General features: G+C 39.6%; 1 protein-coding gene across 1 annotated transcript in view; it reads left to right on the top strand.

Moving 5' to 3' along the window:
- Nucleotides 1-20,739, top strand: part of ttc6 (tetratricopeptide repeat domain 6) — a 309,199-nt gene that overhangs the window by 173,220 nt on the left and 115,240 nt on the right. Inside the window, exons 19-22 of the mRNA XM_063059735.1 lie at nt 1,629-1,711; nt 8,272-8,398; nt 14,361-14,469; nt 16,270-16,418. Of these exons, the coding sequence (XP_062915805.1) occupies nt 1,629-1,711; nt 8,272-8,398; nt 14,361-14,469; nt 16,270-16,418 (468 nt within the window). The remainder of the gene's footprint in view (nt 1-1,628; nt 1,712-8,271; nt 8,399-14,360; nt 14,470-16,269; nt 16,419-20,739) is intronic.

Below are 20,739 nucleotides of genomic sequence, written 5' to 3' on the forward strand. Positions count from 1 at the left end.
AATACACAGCCTATATAAAGTAGAAATAATGTATGTACAGTATAGTCGGGAAGATGAAGGCAAAACCAATTTGTGGAAAAAGTGGGCACGTACGCACATGCACACGTCACACATGCGCACACAGGTTCCCGCGCAAGGCTTCATAGTCATGGTAGTCTTTTTGGGGTAAAGTGTCCTGGGATTTGACTGCTACTTTTGTCCCTTATTTGAGAGTGAGAAAGTTGGCAACCTTAACTGTAAAAGACATGTTGAGGTGAGTTTAACCCTACTTGAACACCACCACCCCACACCGGGTCGGCTGGTCCGCAAGAATTTTGTCAGTATTAAACTGGTCCACGGTGCAAAAAAGGTTGGGGACCCCTGCCCTTGAAGACTCCTTGCTTCCTCAACATTCTCTGCTCCTCCACCTACTGTATCTTTGTATCATCCACTAACTTGACCAAAAAGTAATCATCTCTGAAATCCAGATTATTAACATCTCATGTGAAAAGTAATGGACCCAACACCGACACACATGTGGAACACCACTAGTCACCAGCAGTGGTGACCAGAAGAGGCTCCCTTTATTCCCACTCTTTGCCTCCTGTCTATGCTAGTATCTTTCCTATAATACCATGGGCTCTGATCTTGCTTAGCAGCCTCATGTGTGGCACTTTGTAAACAATACCCATTGATTCTCCTTTGTCTAATCTACCTTTTATTTCCTGAAAGAATTCCAACAGACTTGTCTGGCAAGACTTCCCTTTAAGAAACCTTGCTACCTTCAGTCTTTTTTATGATGTGTCTCCAAATACCCTGAAACCTCATCCTTAATAATGGACAACTACTGCGGTCAGGCTTGTTGACTTTTCTGTCTTTTACCTCCCTCCATTCTTAAAGATTGGAGTGACTTTTGTTATTTTCATGATCTCTGGAACCATTCCAGAATCCGGTGATTCTTGAAAGATCACTACTAATGCCTCCACAATCTCATCTACCTCTTTTAGAGTCTTGGCTGTAGTCCATCTCATCCATGTGACTTACCTACTTATAGACCTTTCAGCTCCCAAGCACCTTTTTAATAATGGTGACTACACTCACTTTTGCTCTGACACCTGAATTTCTGGCACACTGCTGATATCTTCCACAGTGAAGACTGACGCAAATGATTTATTCATTTCAACCACCAATTCTTTGCCCCCCATTACTACATCTCTAGTGTCATTTTCCATCGGTATGATATCCACTCTGCCTCTCTTTTACTCTTTATATATCTGAAAAAAACTTTTGGTGTCCTCTTTTATATTTTTGGCTAACTTACCTTTATATTTCATCTTTTTGCTCCATATTGATTGAAGGACCTGTCATAGAGTCAAGTTTGCAAGAAGTAGGTCGACATTTCAAGGGTATCCATACTTAGCTTTTGGGAGCTGTCCCCGTGTGACCAGAGACTTTGTGTGCTGGTTTGGATTGATCAGGAACATTGCAAAGTTAATGAAGTCTTGATACATGAAGTCTTGAGCCTCAGAGCTGTGTATTTTGTGATTAAATTTTTGTGAAGAATAAAAATAGCTCTTTTTGTTCATCAAAATTTCAAAGAAACTAATAGAACTGATGATATATTTTATGACTGAATGTGTTTGTGACAGGTACATAATCTGAGAAATGCTTTGAAAGATATAACATGCGCCATCCACCTTCAACCTCAAACACAGAAACTGTACCTCTTAAGGTGAGAGTAAAAGATTACTTTTTTAACCTTTTCATAGATCTGAAACAGAATCAGAATCAGGTCTATTATCACCGGCATGTGATGGGAAATTTGTTAACTTAGCAGCAGCAGTTCAATGCAATACATAATCTAGCAGAGAGAGAGAGAGAAAAAAATAATAAATAAAATAAGACAATAATAAATAAACAAGTAAATCAATTACATATATTGAATAGATTTTTAAATATGTGTGAAAACAGAAATACTGTATATTAAAAAAAGGGAGGTAGTGTCCAAAGCTTCAATGTCCATTTAGGAATCGGATGGCAGAGGGGAAGAAGCTGTTCCTGAATCGTTGAGTGTGTGCCTTCAGACTTCTGTATCTCCTGTCTGATGGTAACAGTGAGAAAAGGGCATGCCCTGGGTGCTGGAGGTCCTTAATAATGGACATTGCTTTTCTAAGACACCACTCCCTAAAGAGGTCCCTGGGTATTTTGTAGGCTAGTACCCAAGATGGAGCTGACTAGATTTACAACCTTCTTCAGCTTCTTTCAGTCCTGTGCAGTAGCCCCTCCATACCAGACAGTGATGCAGCCTGTCAGAATGCTCTCCACGGTACAACTATAGAAGTTTTTGAGTGTGTTTGTTGACATGCCAAATCTCTTCAAACTCTTAATAAAGTATAGCCGCTGTCTTGCCTTCTTTATGACTACATCAATATGTTGGGATAAGTTAGATCCTCAGAGATCTTGACACCGATGAACTTGAAGCTGCTCACTCTCACCACTTCTGATCCCTTCGTCTTACCCTTCCTGAAGTCCATAATCAGCTTTATCGTCTTACTGACGTTGAGTGCTATGTTGTTGCTGCGGCACCATTCCACTAGTTGGCATATCTCACTCCTCTTGCATTGAGATTCTACCAACAATGGTTGTATCATCAGCAAATTTGTAGATGGTATTTGAGCTATGCCTAGCCACACAGTCATGTGTCTACAGAGAGTAGAGCAGCGGGCTAAGCACACGAGGTGCACCAGTGTTGATCATCAGCAAGGAGGATGTTATCACCAATTCACACAGACTGTGGTCTTCCAGTTAAGAAGCTGAGGATCCAGTCGATCATGCACTCATAACAATAGCAATAAGCAAAAAAAAATCAAATTTAGATGATCACTATGTTCTCAGTTTTTGCTATGGGACAATACAATTGACTGGATAAAAATCGAACTGGGGAAGCCATGGCACTTGGCTTCTGAGAGCTGGGCTCCAATATCTAATTCTGAAGTGACAACTTCTCAGAACTATGTATGGCATCTCATGATATAACATTCTGTTAATTTTCTTTCTCAAAAAGTCAGGTGGAAGTCATTTAGTCACCAATTGTGGGCCAATTAAAACTTGAGCGTATAAGGAGGTATATTAAAGGAGAGTAAAGTTCAAAGTAAATTTATTATCAAAGTACATGTATGTCCCATATACAAGCCTGAGATTCATTTTCTTGTGGGCATGCTCAATAAATTGATAATAGAATAATAACCATAATAAAATTAATCAAATACCCCACCAACTTGGGTATTCAATGAGTGTGCAAAAGACAACAAACTGCAAATACATAAAGAAAGAAATAAGAAGAAATAAATAAGCATTAAATATCAAGAACATAAGATGAAAAGTCCTTGAAAGTGAGTCTACTTGTTGTGGAAACATTTAAATGATGGGGCAAGTGACATTGAGTGAAGTTATCCCCTTTGCTTCAAGAGCCTGACGGTTGACAAGCAATAACTGTTCCTGAACTTGGTGGTTTGATTCTTGAGACTCCTGTACCTTCTTCCTATTGGCAGCAGCAAGAAGAGATCAAGTTTTTGTAGGATTTTCTATGCAAGGTTATTGGTGTTTCCATACCGGGCAGTCAATATACTCTTCACCACAGATCTATCGGAGTTTATCAGAGTTTTAGATGTTATGCCGAATCTTTGGAAACTCCTACAGGAGTGAAGGTGCTGCTGTGGTTTCTTCATAATTGCACTTCTGTGCTGGGTCCAGGACAGGTCCTCTGAAGTAAAAACACCGAGGAATTTAGAGTTGCTGACCCTCTCCACCTTTGATGTTCGATGATGACAGGCTCATGGACCACTGGTTTCCTCCTCCAGAATTCAATAATCAGCTCCTTGATCTTGCTGACATTGAATAAGAGGTTGTTGTTATGGCACCGCCTAGCCAGATTTCCATTCTTCCTACTATTTAGGCTGGTTCGTCACCACCTTTGATTCAGCCTACGATAACGGTGTTGTGACAAACTTGAATATGGCTTTGGAGCTGTGATTAGCCACACAGTCATAAGTATAAAACAAGTAGAGCAAGGGGCTAAGCACACAGCCTTGTTGTGCAACTGTGCTCAACACCCCAAAATATTCACTCCCCTTCACATCTGTTTCTAGCTCTCTTGCAAATAACAATTCTTGAACCATGCTTTCATCTTTTATAAAGTGAACATAACTAAGAAGCAAAGATTTGTTGCATGGTAAAGTTGACTCACCCAATTGCAGAGCAAGTTCTAAGTATGTTGCACAATGTGTCTTTCTCATTCTTAGACATTTCATCAATTCATCTTTGAACAGAGATGCTGCTGAGTGGAAATGCTTGAATTATTTAGTCCAGTGATTTATGCAAAACTGTACTCAGAACCTCCCTTACTGTTGGCAGAATCAGTTCTTCTCCAATTGTATGGGACATTCTAGATTTAACAATGTGCATTGAAATATTGTACGAAGCATGCAAGCCATCACTGTTTCATTGTGAAGTGCTGGGAAACATGTTTTGAAGTGTTTTCCGTTTCATGAAGTGACTGAAAATAAGCCAAGTTCTTGTTTGCTTTATCAGAGTGTATTCTTTTCAAATATTCAAGGAGCTGGATGGTTTCATTGCCTCATTTGAAAAAAAACTTTTTCACACAACAGACACATTGGCTGCTGTTGGTTGCTTGGTGCTGGGATACAGTATATCCATATTTTGGATACTCCGCACTATACTGTCCACACTTTTTTGTTGGGTCTGCTTCTACCATTTTCATTATGGATTATTAATCACAGTCAATTGCCCATTGTTTAAGTCCAGCTGCAATGGCTGCAATCAGTAAAGGGGAAAATTACAACGACATCATAACTTGGGCAAAACCTGACTCTTTGCCTGAAGGTACATAAAGTGGGGCAGCGTTATTTGGGTTTGGCTAGAGAAATGCGGTCAAGACCATTTGAAGGAAGATTCTGAATTTTACCCCATTGAACATCATTTCGTAATTCACAGGAATTGTGTCGCTGCATGATTCGAGTAATGGAATTGTACTAGTTAACACTGTAGTACAGAAGTGAATAGCAATAATGTGGGGGTGAATCCCGGAAATAGCACGATTTCTTCAGTCCAAATTTCTCATGGTACACCAAATACAGAAGTGTCACATTAATTTTCAACAACTGTAACGCGCTTCGAGCAAAGTCTTAAGAAAATGGTGGGGTAGCAAGAGATGAGGTGATTATGTGATTTTGAAGCACTAAGGATCAAATGCTTACAATAAGTAAATAATTTAATAAATTAAGCCTGTAATACCTCAGCTGTCCCCTTGCCACTGAGCACCCCTCCACCACCTTCTTTATCTTTTTCTCTCCCTTAGACAATCTCTCTGCCTTCGGGGGTAGGAGGTGCAATATGATCCACTTGTGAGCCACTGCTTTAGAATGTACTTCTTGTGGATCAGTGGCTGGACCCGTAGATAAGGCTTTAAATGATAATATTGTTGAGAGGTTCTGGTTATTGGAAATTTAGGAATTTAAAGCAGAAGTATGAGATAATGATACAGCACTGAAATATGCACATAACAGGGACTGATCATTTAAAAGTTATCACATAACAGTAAAGAAAGGTTAAAATGGGGAAACTAATCAAAATACAAGGCTTTTTAACTGAACACAAAGTTTTTATAACAAATATATTAAATTTGTGGCATAAATAGAGGTAAATGGGTTTTAGCTGTTGGACTTAAGTAATGTGTTTGCTTAGGCACTACATGGTTAGTCCAGAAAGTTAGAACATATGGGATCCGAAATGAGTTTGCCAATCAGATACAGAAACAAAATTGGCATGATAGTAAGAGAGAGGGTGGTGATGGTGTTAATTTTCATACTGGAGACCTGTGATCAGTGGTGTGCTTCAAGGATGGGTGCTGTTGTTTGTCATTTATCTTAATGATTTGGATCAGAATGTAGGTAACATTATAAGGAGAGGCTGCATTGGCATATTCTGATGCAGTAATTTGAACGCACAGGAATATACGAAGCTGCAGAGAGTGGTTGACTCTGCCCAGTAGCACCATCCATCATTAAAACCCTCACCATCTTGGCCATGCCATCTTTTTGTAACCACCATCAGGCAACAGCTACAGAAACCTCTACAAGATCAGCTACTTTCCTTCAACCATTTGGGTCTTAAACCAACCAGCAAAACCTTAGTCACTACTACAGTTTGGCACCACATGTCCACTCTGATCACTTTGCACTAAAATGGACATTTTTGTTCTAATTGTATGTTTTTGTAAAAATTGTGTAAAATTTATGTTCATGTTTTTTTCTTGTAAATGCTGCTTGTATGATACTATGTGTCTGTGATGCTACCTCAATTAAGTTTTTCATTGTACTTGTGCATAAGACAATAAACTCAGCTTTAACTTTTGACTTTTTTCTGGAGTGTAGGAAGCTGAGGGGTGACTTTATAGGGGTTTATAAAATCATGAAGGGCATAGGTAAGGTGAATAGCCACAGTTTTGTCCCCAGGGCAAGGAAGACTAAAACTAGATGGCATACGTTTAAAGTGAAATGGGAAAGATTTTAAATGGGTCTGAGGAGTAACTTTTTCCCACACAGGATGGTGTGACTATGGAGTGAGCTGCCGGAAGAATCTGTACAGGTAGATACAATGATGACATTTAAAATATATTTGTACAGAGAAATAGACAGGAAATATTCAAAGGGATATGGGCAAAGTACAGGCAAGTGGGACTAGCTTAGTTTGGCACCTAGGTCAGCATGGATAAGTTGGATCAAAAGGTCTGTTTTCTATGCTGTATAGCTCTATGACACTATATGGTTGCAAGATTACGCAGGCTGGTAACTAAACATTCTGAGATACTCTGCATTTCATAGTACTAGTATTAGGAATTCTGAGGGGTAGGTCTGATAGTAAAGGATGGCATTAGGATTCTGTGAGAAGGGATTGTGCTCAGAAAATCACAAATTGTGATCAGTTTGAACATAGAACAGTACAGCACGGGTCATTTGCTGACTCTTTAAGCTACTCCAAGATGAATTTAATCCTTCCATGCCACATAGCCCTCCAATCTCATTTCATCCAAAATGAGTCTTTTAAATTGTCCTAATGGATCTGCCTCTACCACCACTCCCAGCAGTACTCGCACCTATCATGCTGTGTACAAAAAAAAAGCCTTCCCCTGACATTCCCCTATACTTTACTCCCAACACCTTGAAGTTATGTCCCCTTGTATTAGCCATGTTCACCCTGGGAGAAGTGTCTGGCTGTCCACTCCATCTATGCCTCTTATCACCTTATATACTTCTATGAAGTTACCTCTCATCCTTCTTCTCTCCAAAGTAAAAAACCCTACCTCACTCAAGCTATCCTCATAAGACACACTTTCTAATCCAGAAATCATCCCAGTAAATCTCTTCAACACCCTCTTTAAACCTTCCACATCCTTCCTATTATGAGGCAATATTCCAAGTCTGACCAGAGTTTTATAGAGCAGCAACATTACCTTGCATCTCTTGAATTCATTCCCCTGACTAACGAAGACCAACACACCATACACCTCTTAACCATCAACATTTGCTGCAACTTTGAAGGATGTATGGATGTAGACCCCAAGAACACTCTGTTCCCCCACACTGTTAAGATGTGTGGAAATGATGAATAATCAGAGCAGAACATTTTGGAGAAAGTACCGTATGCAATTAAATTTCTGGGAATAGGAGCTTAAACTTAAATGTGAGGAGCAAGTTGACTAAGGTGGATTGGGAAAGCCAAAGATGTATCTAACTTTTAATTTAAATTATTTCCTCATGATTTCCAATATTGTGGCTATATTCACCACCATGATCTCGTGATATCAAAGCTTGATTTTGTTTCTTATTGTTGCTCCTTGTAGTCATTTCTCTGTCTGTGCTCCTTTCAGACTTTTGCTGCTTGGTATCCAATTCTATTTATGAGTTTTGAATTCCTGGAACTGATTGGATGCAAACTCCCTGATCATTTCCACAAGATTTACAATTTGGAAATGGTTTGGGATCATGGTTCAGAATTTTTAGAAGTCTATCGCATCTTTTTCTTTTTTCCAAACCAGATGCTTTTGTCCATTGCAATAGTTGTATTTTTGAAATGTTAGTAAACCAAAATTATTCCATGTTGTATGTAACAATGGTAGTTCTGTGCAACAGCAAATATAGTATCAGTTGTAGGAGAATATTTGTCTATAAATACAATTAATATTTGATGTTTTTTATTCTTTTTGTGTTCAAGAGGTCAATATCTACTTGAAATGAAAAAACTTGAACTTGCAAGCTTTTGTATCCAATATACCGCTGAAATCAATCAAGGTACATTTTTCTATAATGATCATGTCATTAAAATTACTTCATTTGTATTAGTTAGAAGAAGATCTGTATATCCTGGTTTGATTAGTTTATTACTTGTTTGCAAACCATGATTTTGCGACAGATCCAGTTGACAACAAATCTGAATTATTAATTTATCTGAAGTTAAAAAATTAGATGGGTGGATATAATGTGATTATAAAATCTATTCTAATTAATTCTATTGTACAATGCTGTTTTTTCCAAATTTTTTGCACTAGATCTTTTTTTTTAGCAAAAATACAAGAAAAATGCATTTTCCAAATGTATTTAAAACCTTACATTTATGAAAGATCTGAAGGGATTAATATAGTAATATTATCAAAGGAGATCAGTAAATGGTGACAAATAATTTTGGCAATAGTAGATTATGATGTGGAGTTCAGAATTAATTTGGGTCAAGCTTTGAGAGACTTTAAGCTATATATAAGGCCATAAAACCATAAGATATAGGAGCAGAATTAGGCCATTTGGCCCATCGAGTGTCCTGCTCCACCATTTCATCATGGCTGATTCATTTTTCCTCTCAGCCCCAGTCTCCTGCCTTCTGCCCCTATATCCTTTCATGCCCTGTCCAATCAAGAATCTATCAACCTTTGCCTTAAATATACATGAAGACTTGGCCTCCATAGCTGCCTGTGGTCTTAGACACTCTCACCAGAGGAAACATCCTTTCCATATCCACTCTGTCAAGGCTTTTCACTATTTGATAGGTTTCAATTAGGCCATGCTTCATTCTTCTAAATTCCAGTGAATACAGGCTCAGAGCCATCAAAACATTCTTCATATGACAAATCATTTAATCCTGGAAACATTTTCACAAATCTCCTTTGAACCCTCTCCAGTTCCAGCACATCCTTTCTAAGATAAGGGGCCCAAGACTGCACACCATACTCCAAGTGAGGTGTCACCAGTGTTTCATGAAGTCTGAACATTATATCCTTGCTTTTATATTCTAGTCCTTTTGAAATGAATGCTTACATCACATCTGCCTTCCTCACCACAGATTTGACCTGCAAATTAACCTTTAGGGCATCTTGCACAAGGACTCCCAAATCCCTTTACGCCTTGGATTTTTAATTTTCTCTCTGAGAAACATAGAAAATAGGTGCAGGAGTAGGCCATTCGGCCCTTCGAGCCTGCACCGCCATTTATTATGATCATGGCTGATCATCCAACTCAGAACCCTGCACCAGCCTTCCCTCCATACCCCCTGATCCCCGTAGCCACAAGGGCCATATCTAACTCCCTCTTAAATATAGCCAATGAACTGGCCTCAACTGTTTCCTGTGGCAGAGAATTCCACAGATTCACCACTCTCTGTGTGAAGAAGTTTTTCCTAATCTCGGTCCTAAAAGGCTTCCCCTTTATCCTCAAACTGTGACCCCTCGTTCTGGACTTCCCCAACATCGGGAACAATCTTCCGGCATCTAGCCTGTCCAATCCCTTTAGAATTTTATACGTTTCAATCAGATCCCCCCTCAATCTTCTAAATTCCAGAGAGTCTAAGCCTAGTCGATCCAGTCTTTCATCATATGAAAGTCCTGCCATCCCAGGAATCAATCTGGTGAACCTTCTTTGTACTCCCTCTATGGCAAGGATGTCTTTCCTCAGATTAGGGGACCAAAACTGCACACAATACTCCAGGTGTGGTCTCACCAAGGCCTTGTACAACTGCAGTAGTACCTCCCTGCTCCTGTACTCGAATCCTCTCGCTATAAATGCCGGCATACCATTCGCCTTTTTCACCGCCTGCTGTACCTGCATGCTCACTTTCAATGACTGGTGTATAATGACACCCAGGTCTCGTTGCACCTCCCCTTTTCCTAATCGGCCACCATTCAGATAATAATCTGTTTTCCTATTTTTGCCACCAAAGTGGATAACTTCACATTTATCCACATTAAATTGCATCTGCCATGAATTTGCCCACTCACCCAACCTATCCAAGTCACTCTGCATCCTCTTAGCATCCTCCTCACAGCTAACACTGCCGCCCAGCTTCGTGTCATCCGCAAACTTGGAGATGCTGCATTTAATTCCCTCATCCAAGTCATTAATATATATTGTAAACAACTGGGGTCCCAGCACTGAGCCTTGCGGCTCTCCATTTAGAAATAGTCAACTATTTCAGTTCTTCTACCAAAATGCATTACCATACACTTTCTGACACTGTTTTCCATCTGGCATTTCTCTGCTTATTCTCCTAATCTGTTTTAGTCCTTCTGCAGCCCCTCTATTTCCTCAAATCTGCCTCTCCAACTATCCTTGTATCGTCTGCAAACTTTTCAATAAAGCTATCAATTCCATCATCCAAACCATTGACATATAACATAAAAGGAATCAGTCCCAACACAGACCCCTGTGGAACACCACTAGTCACTGGCAACCAACCAGAAAAAAATCCCTTTATTCCCACTCTTTGCATCCCGCCAATCAGCTACCACTTTATCCGTATTAGAATCTTTCCTATTATACCATGGACTCATAGCTTGTTAAGCAGCCTTGTGTGCAGCACCTTGTTAAACTACTACTACTATGTTGAGTCAGGCCTTAGGGGCCGACATCAGGCACGATGACGGACTCTCCACTTCTCCCTTTCCCTCATCAGTGTGTTCAGTTCATCTACATTAGCCGCGCCGCTGTCTTCTAGGAGCATGTCGCCCAGGGTTTATTCTCCCATGCTTGGGCTCCCATATGATGACTAGGCTGGCAGGTAGCTCAGGGTGGCGTAGACAGTGCCCCGCTAGTTGCAGTCTTCTCGCCTCAATTTTATTGGTGAGCATCGGTAGGTCATCATAGAGCTCGACGTTCGTCATGTGCTGTTGCCAACTCATGTCAAGAGCCATCTGGAGCATTTGTGTATAGCAACCATCTATACCTTGCTATACTTTGTTAAAGGTCTTCTGAAAATCCAAGTACGCAACATCAACCAATTCTCCTTTGTATATCCTGCTGGTTATTTCTTTTAAAAATCCCAATAGTTTTGTAAGGCCTAGAGGCAGCCATGCTGACTACTGCCTATTTTATCATGTGCCTCCAAGTACTGAGAGATCTCATCTTTACTAATGGACTCCAGCATCTTCCCAACCACTGAGGTCAGACTAACTGGCCTATAGTTTCCTTTCTTCCGCCTTTCCCCCTTCTTGAAGTGTGGAGTGATATTGGCAAATTTCCAGTCTTCTGGAACCATTCCAGGATCTAGTGATCCTTGAAAGATCATTACTAATGCTTCCACAATCTCTCAGCCAGCTCTTTCAGAACCCTAGGGTGTACACTGACTGGTCCTAGTGACTTATAGTGCCTATAAAAAGTATTCACTCCCTTGAAAGTTTTCACGTTTTATTGTTTTACAACATTGAATCACGGTGGATTTAATTTGGCTTTTTTGACACTGATCAATAGAAAAAGACTCTTTTGTGTCACAATGAAAACAGATCTCTACAGAATGATCTAAATGAATTACAAATATAAAACATAAAATAATTGCTTACATAAGTATTCACCCCCTTCAAGTCGGTATATAGTAGATATACCTTTGGTAGCAATTACAGCCTTGAGTCTGTGTGGATAGGTCTCTATCAGCACTGCACATATGGACACTGCAATTTTTCCCTGTCCTTCTTTACAAAACTGCTCAAGTTCTGTTAGAGTGCATGGGGATCATGAGTGAACAGCCCTTTTCAAGTCCAGCCACAAATTTTCAATTGGATTGAAGTCTCTACTCTGACTTAGCCACTTCAGATCATTAACTTTGTTGTTTTTAAGCTATTCCTATGTAGCTTTGGCTTTAAGCTTAGGGTCATTGTCTTGCTGGAAAACAATTCTTCTCCCATGTCTCAATTCTCTTGCAGAATGCATCAATTTTTCCTCCAGGACTTCTCTGTATTTTGCTGCATTCATTTTACCCTCCAGCTTCACAAGCCTTCCGGGGCCTGCTGCAGTGAAGCATCACCACAGCATGATGCAGCTATCACCATACCTCACGGTAGCAATGGTGTGTTTTTGATGATGTGCGGAGTCTGGCTTATGCTGAACTTAACATTTAGTCTGATAGTCAAATAGCTGAATTTTGGTTTCATCAAACCATAGAATCTTCTTCTAGCTGACTTCAGAATCTCCCACGTGACTTCTGGTGAACTCTAGTTGGGATTTCAAGTGAGTTTTTTTCAACGGTGTCTTTCTTTTTGCCACTCTCCCATAAAGCTGCAACTGGTGAAGTACCCGGATAATAGTTGTATGCGCAGTCTCTCCCATCTCAGCCACTGAAGCTTGTAACTCCTCCAGAGTTGCCATAGGTCTCTTGATAGCCTCCCTCACTAGTCCCCTATTCGCACGGTACCTCAGTTTTTGAGGACAACCTACTCTAGGCAGATTTACAGCCCTGCCATATTCTTTCCATTTCTTGATCATTGACTTAACTGTACTTCAAGGGATATTCAGTGACTTGGAAGTGCTTTTGTATCCATCTTCTGACCTGTGCTTTCCACTAACCTTTTTGCGGAGTTTCTTAGAGTGTTCTTTTGTCTTCATGGTGTATTTTTTGTGAGGATACTGACTCACCAGCAGCTGGACTTTCCAGATAGTGTATTTTAACTTTGTTGTTTTTAAACCATTTCTGTGCTGCTGTAGCTTTATGCTTGGGGTCATTTTCTTGCTGGTAAACAAATCTTCTCCTGAGTCGCAGTTCTCTTGCAGACTGCATCAGGTTTTCCTCCAGGATTTCCCTGTATTTTACTGCATTCATTTTACCCTCTACCTTCACAAACCTTCCAGGGCCTGCTGCAGGGAAGCATCTCCACAGCATGATGCAGTCACCACCATATTTCTCGGTAGGGATAGTGTGTTTTGGATGATGTGCGGTGTTTGGCTTATGCCAAACATACTGTTTAATCTGATGGACGAAAAGTTCAGTTTTGGTTTCATCAAGCCATAAAACCTTCTTCTAGCTGACTTCAGAGTCTCCCACATGCCTTTTGGTAAACTCTAGGTGAGATTTCAATGTGAGTTATTTTCAACAGTCATTTTATGTATATGAAGAAACTTTTGGTATCCTCTTTAATATTATTGGCTAGCTTAGTTTCATAATCCAACTTTACCTTCTTAATAACATTTTTAGTTCCTTTCTGCTGGTATTTAAAAGCTTCCCAAACCCCTGACTTCCCACTATTTTTTGCACTATTATATGCCCCCTCTTTGGCTTTTATGTTGGCTTTGATTTCCCTTGTTAGCCATGGTTATGAATACTTCTTCCCCTTTGGGATGGATATATCCTGTGCCTTCTGGATTGCTTCCAGAAATTCCAGTCATTGCTGCTCTGAGGTTATCCCTGCCAGTGTTCTTTTCCAATCAATTCTGGCCATCTACTCTCTCATGCCTCTATAATTTCCTTTACTCCACTGTATTACTGATACCTCTAACTTCTCCTTCTCAAATTTCAGGGTGAATTTGATCATATTATGATCACTTGCCAGTAAGGGTTCTTTTACCTTAAGCTCTGTAATTAGTTCCAGTTCATTGCACAACACCCCATCCAGAATAGCTGATTCCCTATTGGGCTCAACCACCAGCTGTTCTAAAAAGCCATCACATAGGCATTCTAGAAATTCTCCCTCTTGGAATCCTGTACAAGCCTGATTTTCCCAATCTACCTGCATATTGAAATCCTCCATGACTATTGTAACATTGCTCTTTTGGAATGCATTTTCTGTCTCCTGCTGTAACTTGTAAACCACATTCTTACTACTGTGCCCACAGAATTTCGCCTCTCTTCCTCTGGCTTAGGAATCTCCTATCAACACTGCAGTCCTCTTCACCCTTCTGCTCTTCTGAGTCACAGCACCAAACTCAGTGCCAGAATCCTGGTCACTGTTGTTTCCCCCCAGTAGGTCATCCCCCTCAATAGTATCTAAAGTTATATACATTATTGAGGGGAATGGCTACCGGCTGTGATTTTTCCCCTGTTTCTCCTGACAGTCACCCAATTACCTGCCCCTGCAAGCTAGGGGTGACTACCTCCCTGTAGCTCCTGTCTATCACCTCCTTATTCTCCCGTATGAGTTGAAGATCATCAAGCTGCAGCCCCGTTTCTTAATATGTTCTCTCAGGAGCTGCAGCTTAGTTTATCTGGAGCAGATATGTTTATCTGGGAGACTGGATGTCTCCCAGACTTCCCGCATCCCACACACAGTAAAAAACACTGACCCTGGAGCCATTCTCTCTGTACTATGCACTTGTAGATGAGGAATGAAGAAATAAGAACAGAGAGAGAGTAACTTAAAGACAATCTACCTCACTCAAGCCTGATGAGCCAAAGCTACCCTAAAGACTGTCACACTCCAAATGAATGCCCACTCTGCTTGTACTGGAATTATTCTTACTGGCCCTTTCTAATGACTCCCTCTTGCGAATTGGTTGCTCCTCAAAATCGGAAAAAAATGTTGCAAAACTCTGCCTTCAAAATCTTGATTGCCACCCTGATTTAAAAAGTAGCTCTTCTCACGTACCTCTGGTGTAGATTGTCCAACTAAAAGAAGTATGCATCATGTGGATGGAACAAATCAAATCTGTTGTAATAAGATGGAAGATGAGCTCATGGAATCCATACAAGAAGCTTTTCTAGATTAAGATATTGGAGAGTCAAATAAAGTAAATGCTTTTTTGGATCCTGTTTAGTGCACTGAAAATAAATGAATCACAATTATGTTATAAAGGGGTCTTTGAGGAAGAGTAAACATAATGATTGAATTTTATATTAAGTCTGGTAGTGATGTAGTTCAATACAAATCTAGGCAAGATAAATAATAAAGAGAATAGAATTGCTGTGGTTGATTGGAAGGAACATTGAAAACTATGACAAAGAACAGGCAAAGGTTAATAGTCAAAGAAATTATACTTAAGTTGCAAAATGAAAACCTAGAGTAAAAGTGATATATCTGTAACTGACAAAGTAAAGTTATTACTCAATAAAAGAAGATGATTACAGGAAAATTCCAGAACCCTCAGGACTGTGCCAGATTATTCTTAGACAGACTCTAGATTCCAGACTCTTAGATATTACTTCTAATGATAGATTCAGCTAGTTCAGTATGTTAATATACAAACGTTTGTATTAATGGAAGTAATATCTAGGAGGAAAATAATAATAAGTTAGAAAATAACAGTATAATAACATTTTCAGTGAACCAGTTGTGTTTGGTGAGCTAGTGAGGGAACAGGACATGGTGAGCTTAAGGAGAACATAGGAATAGGGCTCCATCGTGTTTAAAAGGAGTATACAAACAGAGCAACGAGAGTGTGGAAACAAGATTTTGTGGATCCAGATACCAAACAATCAGTGAGTCATCAGACTTTTATTGTATATACTTTCCAGAAAAAGTAATAAGTCTGAGGAATGTGATTATTTTAGAACTCAATAAAAGAAAGCCAACAAATTGATAGTGAAAGGCAAAATAGAGTACTACTCAAGACAAGTAGAAATATAAACATGAATTAAGAATTTTTATTACTTCTGTCGAAAGGGAAGGATTATAATAGGTAAATGTGGTCCAAAGTGTCAGGAGGATTTATAATAGGGAATAAAGAAATATCAAAGGAATCAGCATGTATAGTATAATGTGGCAAATTTGAAATGATCATTTTTACTCTATTTTAAATTTATACATATAAAAACAAATTAATACCACTGATTATTTTGTCAAATTATTCGTTGCTGTACACTTAAAAAGGGAAATCATAAGAACAACAAGAAGATGTATGTTTGTATTGGTTGTAGTATTTCATAAAACAGAGTTCTGTAACTAATGACTTCATCAAGGTTTTATGATATAAAGTCATATAATCTTGCCCTAATAAATCTTGTTTTGGCTTTCACTTGATAACACAGCTCTTGACACTTCACCAGTTCAACAAGCTACAGTACAAACCTTTTTAAAAAATTATGACAAAGCTGTAGATAGTTTGGAAGGACTTGAAAAATCACCTTCAATTTTGACCTTACTTGGAAAAACTAAAATGAAAGCTGGCAAACATCAGGTAATATACATTTACTAATGTTTTCATAACTGTGACGCTATCAGAAGAGGGATATGAGATTTTAATGTCATGTGACATTTTAATGTGAAATGGGTCTAGGTTGGACTATGTTTTTGAAAGTGGCATCTCACAGCTCAAATGGAGATTCTCAGCACCATTTGAAGGAAGAGTGCTTCTAGAGGTACCAAAACTAAAACCTAGGGACAAGATACTGGAATATGGAGCAACAGGGTGCTTGGGGAACTCAACGATTCAGAGAACATCGATGGAGAGAAATGGACAGTTAACATTCTAGGTTGAGACTGTTCCTATCCAGATGACCCACTGAGTTCTTCCAGAACTATGTGTGTTGCTAAATCTTATTTGTTCTCATTTGTAGTATCAAAACTATGTTGCCCTTTGTACTGTTGTTGATATTAAAAGCTGCCAATGGATTACGCACAGTCTTTTTCCCAGGGTTGGGGATTCATCATCTCCTTCATTGTTAATCAACAAACTTCAAGACCTGGGCCTCTATACTTCCCTCTGCAATTAGATCCTTGATATTCTCATTGGGAGACCACTGTCAGTGTGATTTGGTAATAAAATCTCCTCCTTGCTGACAATCACCACAGGCACACTTTAAGAATCTGTGCTTAACCCACTGCTCTACCCTCTCTACTCTCATGACTGTCTGTCTAGGGACAGCTCAACACCATCCATAAATTTGCCAATGAGATCACTGCTGTTAGCAAATGTGGACAGAAGGGGCAGCATGGTAACATAGTGGTTAGCATAGCATTTTACAGTACTAGTGACCCGGGTTAAATTTCCACTACTGTCTGTAAGGAGTTTGTATGTCCCTCCCCTCCCCCCCCCCATTATGTTTCATCCCAATTTCCTTCCACAGTCTAAAGGTGTACCAGTTGGCTGGTCAATATTCATTGTAAATCATCCTGTGATTATACTAGGGTTCAATCGGGAGTTGCTGGGCAGCATGGCTCAGTTCAAATGGTTGGAAGGGCCTATTCTGCGCTGTATCTCCATAAATTAAAAAAATCTCAGCTGGTGAAGAAGAGGCATGCAGGAATAAGGTAGATTGGCTGGTTGAGTGATGTCAAAACAACAACCTTGCACTAAACATCAGCAAGACTAAAGAATCAATTGTGGGCTTCAGGAGGGATTGGCTTTGAATTAGCTCCCCACCACCAACCTCTCTATCTATTACCTCAGTCACCGAACTGTACTTTAAACACTTTAAACCAATTTTTATAATGCTGTTTATATTGTAAATACATACTGGTATTTATGTATTTTTGCAGATTTATTCCATATCTATCCTTCTACTTTATTTTTATATAATTCTTTATAATTGTTGAATGTTGTTTTTGTTGGATGTTGTGCCACATACAGTGGATTGTGGTTAATCGGGCCATCGATTAATTGGGACCTGACCTCTCTGACTTTCGTCTGCTCGGTCACCCACCACCCCCAACAGTATCCAAAGTGGTATACCTGTTGTTGAGGAGGGTAGCCACAGGGGTACTTTGCACTAGATTTAACCCCTTTCCCCTTCCTAACTGTCACTGATTTTCCTGTATCCTGCACCTTGGATGTAACTACCTCTCAATAAGTCCTATTTATCACCCCTTCAGCCTCCCAAATGATCCAGAATTCATCCAGTTCTAGCTCCAACTCCTTAATGTGGATTGTTAGAAGCTTCAGTTGGATGCAGTTCTTGCAGGTGTAGTCGTCAGGGACACTGGAGGTCTCCCTGCCTTCCCACATCCCGCAAGAGGAGCTTTCAACTATCCTGCCTAGCATCTCTACTTTTCTAGCTGTGCAAATATAGAGAAGAAAACAATAAATAAACTGGAGGAAAATCTAACTTCAGCTTTTTTTTGCCTATTCTCACTCCAGCCTGTCCTCACTGAAGCCTCAAAGAGCTAAACCTCAAAATCACTGTCCACTCCACTGATGACTGCTCCACTTGCCCCTGCCTTATTTTAACTTGTTCTTCCTAATCAATCCTGATCTCTGATTGGCCATTGCTCAAAACATCAAACAGCTGCAAGTTGCTTCCTTATGTACTCAATTGGGAAACCTGAGTGAGCTGCATCTTCTCATACTTAAGATCTCCAATTGGCTGCTGCTCAAAATTGTAGTAAGCATTAAACTAGGAAATAGAGCATAGATTAGGCATAGCCACCTGAAATAGCCAGAGGCCGAACAGATGACTAAAAATGATCTGTAACCAACTGCCAGAGTAGTCTAGGCAGGAGTATAGCCTGTAGACGAGGCCACAGAATGCTGCAGATTTCACATCAATTATTTTAATAAACCTGAGCTTGCAAAGATAACTCTAAGAGCAGTTGAAATGGAAGTGTATGTCTCTGTAGAGACTGGGAGAATACAGTTTTCAGTAATGAGTCCTTCTTTGGCACATTACTTAGATTTCCTAGGTATCTGGATTTGTATTGATGCCTGTGGTCCAGCATCAAGCTTCTGTGCAAAACTACTGAAAATATCCTGTATGATCCATTGTCAGGCAGGATAGATCAATACAAGTTTCAGTGGAGATTAGAAATAAGTTTTAGAATGAGCAAAAACCTTCCCATGTTTTACAGCAGAGAACAAGTAAGCATGTGGGTGGTCATTGACATAGCAAAGCAAACATCATTTTGAAAACCTTATTGGTTTGTACATGTTCAGTGATAGATGAGCTTTTGAAAATAATCACTGAGCTTCACTCTGCATAGTTGAGAAATGGCATTGCACAGGGAATAACATCATATCATTCTGCTGTAAATATCCAGTACCCATGCAAGAAAGCTGGTAGAGTGCCTGGTTGAGTGTGGTAATTGTATTTTACTTTGAGAAAAGTTGATTTCCATTTGTATTGTGCTGGATTTTTCGAGTACTGCTGTCTGCTGACTCTAATTGCATTAAAAATGGCTGTGAAAGTGTTCACTGTCCTTAATTTTCATTGCCCCAGATGGTTCCAATCCCCACATGGTTATTCATTCAGCATTTCTCTGTCACGTGCTCATAAGTAAAGTAGCTCACTCATGAACTACATGACAGATGAAGATAACAGAATTGCCCTGGCATGCAATTCTGTCGTCTTCATCTGTGATGATACAAGAAAGTGAACAGGCACTGGAGTTTGCACTATTAGCTTTCTATTGGGGTTGAGTAGCATTGACTCTACAAGGGGAGCAAAGTGTATGGCTGGTGATGTGTTATAGGGAAATACAAGTTCCCGCATGGACCTGTTCTAGGCAACCGCTGAATAGTGCACGACTTATAAATCCACAACATAAGAGTCATCCCTTGAGTGTTCTTATCTTTGTGTTCTTATAAAAATATATTTGTTTTTTTTGGCAATTTAACTGATAGATATTATTATATCAACAGGTACAGATTTGGATAATTTGTCAAAAGCCATTTTAATTAGCAGGAAATTGCTGTAAAGTGTTTTTGATGTTGGATGACAGTTAAATTTAGTGGTAATTTAGTAGTGCTGACATTATTGAACATAAAACTTTGTAGCACAATACAGGCCCTTCAGCCCATGATGTTGTGCTGACCTTCAACCTGCTCTACATTTCTATCATCCATATGCCTATCTAAGAGTATCTTAAATGTCCCTAATGTATCTGCCTCTACCACCACCCCTGACAGCATGTTCCATCCACCCATCACTCTCTGTGTTAAAAAAAAACTTTCCTCTTACATCCCCCCATACTTTTCTCCAATCACTTTAAAATTATGTCTCCTTATGTTAACTATTTCTGCCTTGGGGAAAAGTCTGACTATCTACTTGACTTATGCCTCCTATTATTTTGAACAACACATCAAGTCACCGCTCATCCTCCTTCACTCCAAAGAGAGAAGCCCTAATTGATTCAGCCAATGCTCTCCAATTCAGGTAGCACCCTGATAAATTTCTTCTGCATCCTCTTTGAAGCTTCCATAATTTTCCTGTGATGAGATGACCAGAACTGGACATAATATTTCAAGTGTGGTCTAAACAGGATTTTATAGAGCTGCAACATTACCTCATGGCTCTTGAACTCATTCCCCAGTTAATGAAGGCCAACAAAGCACACACCTTCATAACAACCTATGGCAACTTTGAGTGATCTATGGACATGGACCCTAGGATACTTCTGTTCCTGCGCTTTGCTAAGAATCCTGCCATTAATGCTGTATTCTTAATGCAAATTCGACCTTCGAAACTGAATCACTTTACACTTTTACAGTTTGAACTCTGTCTGCCATCTCTCAACCCAGCTCTGAGTCCCTTTGTAACATAAGCCAACTTTCTACATTGTCCATA

The sequence above is a fragment of the Mobula hypostoma genome, chromosome 1 (assembly GCF_963921235.1).
Source record: "Mobula hypostoma chromosome 1, sMobHyp1.1, whole genome shotgun sequence".
Lineage (NCBI taxonomy): Eukaryota > Metazoa > Chordata > Chondrichthyes > Myliobatiformes > Myliobatidae > Mobula > Mobula hypostoma.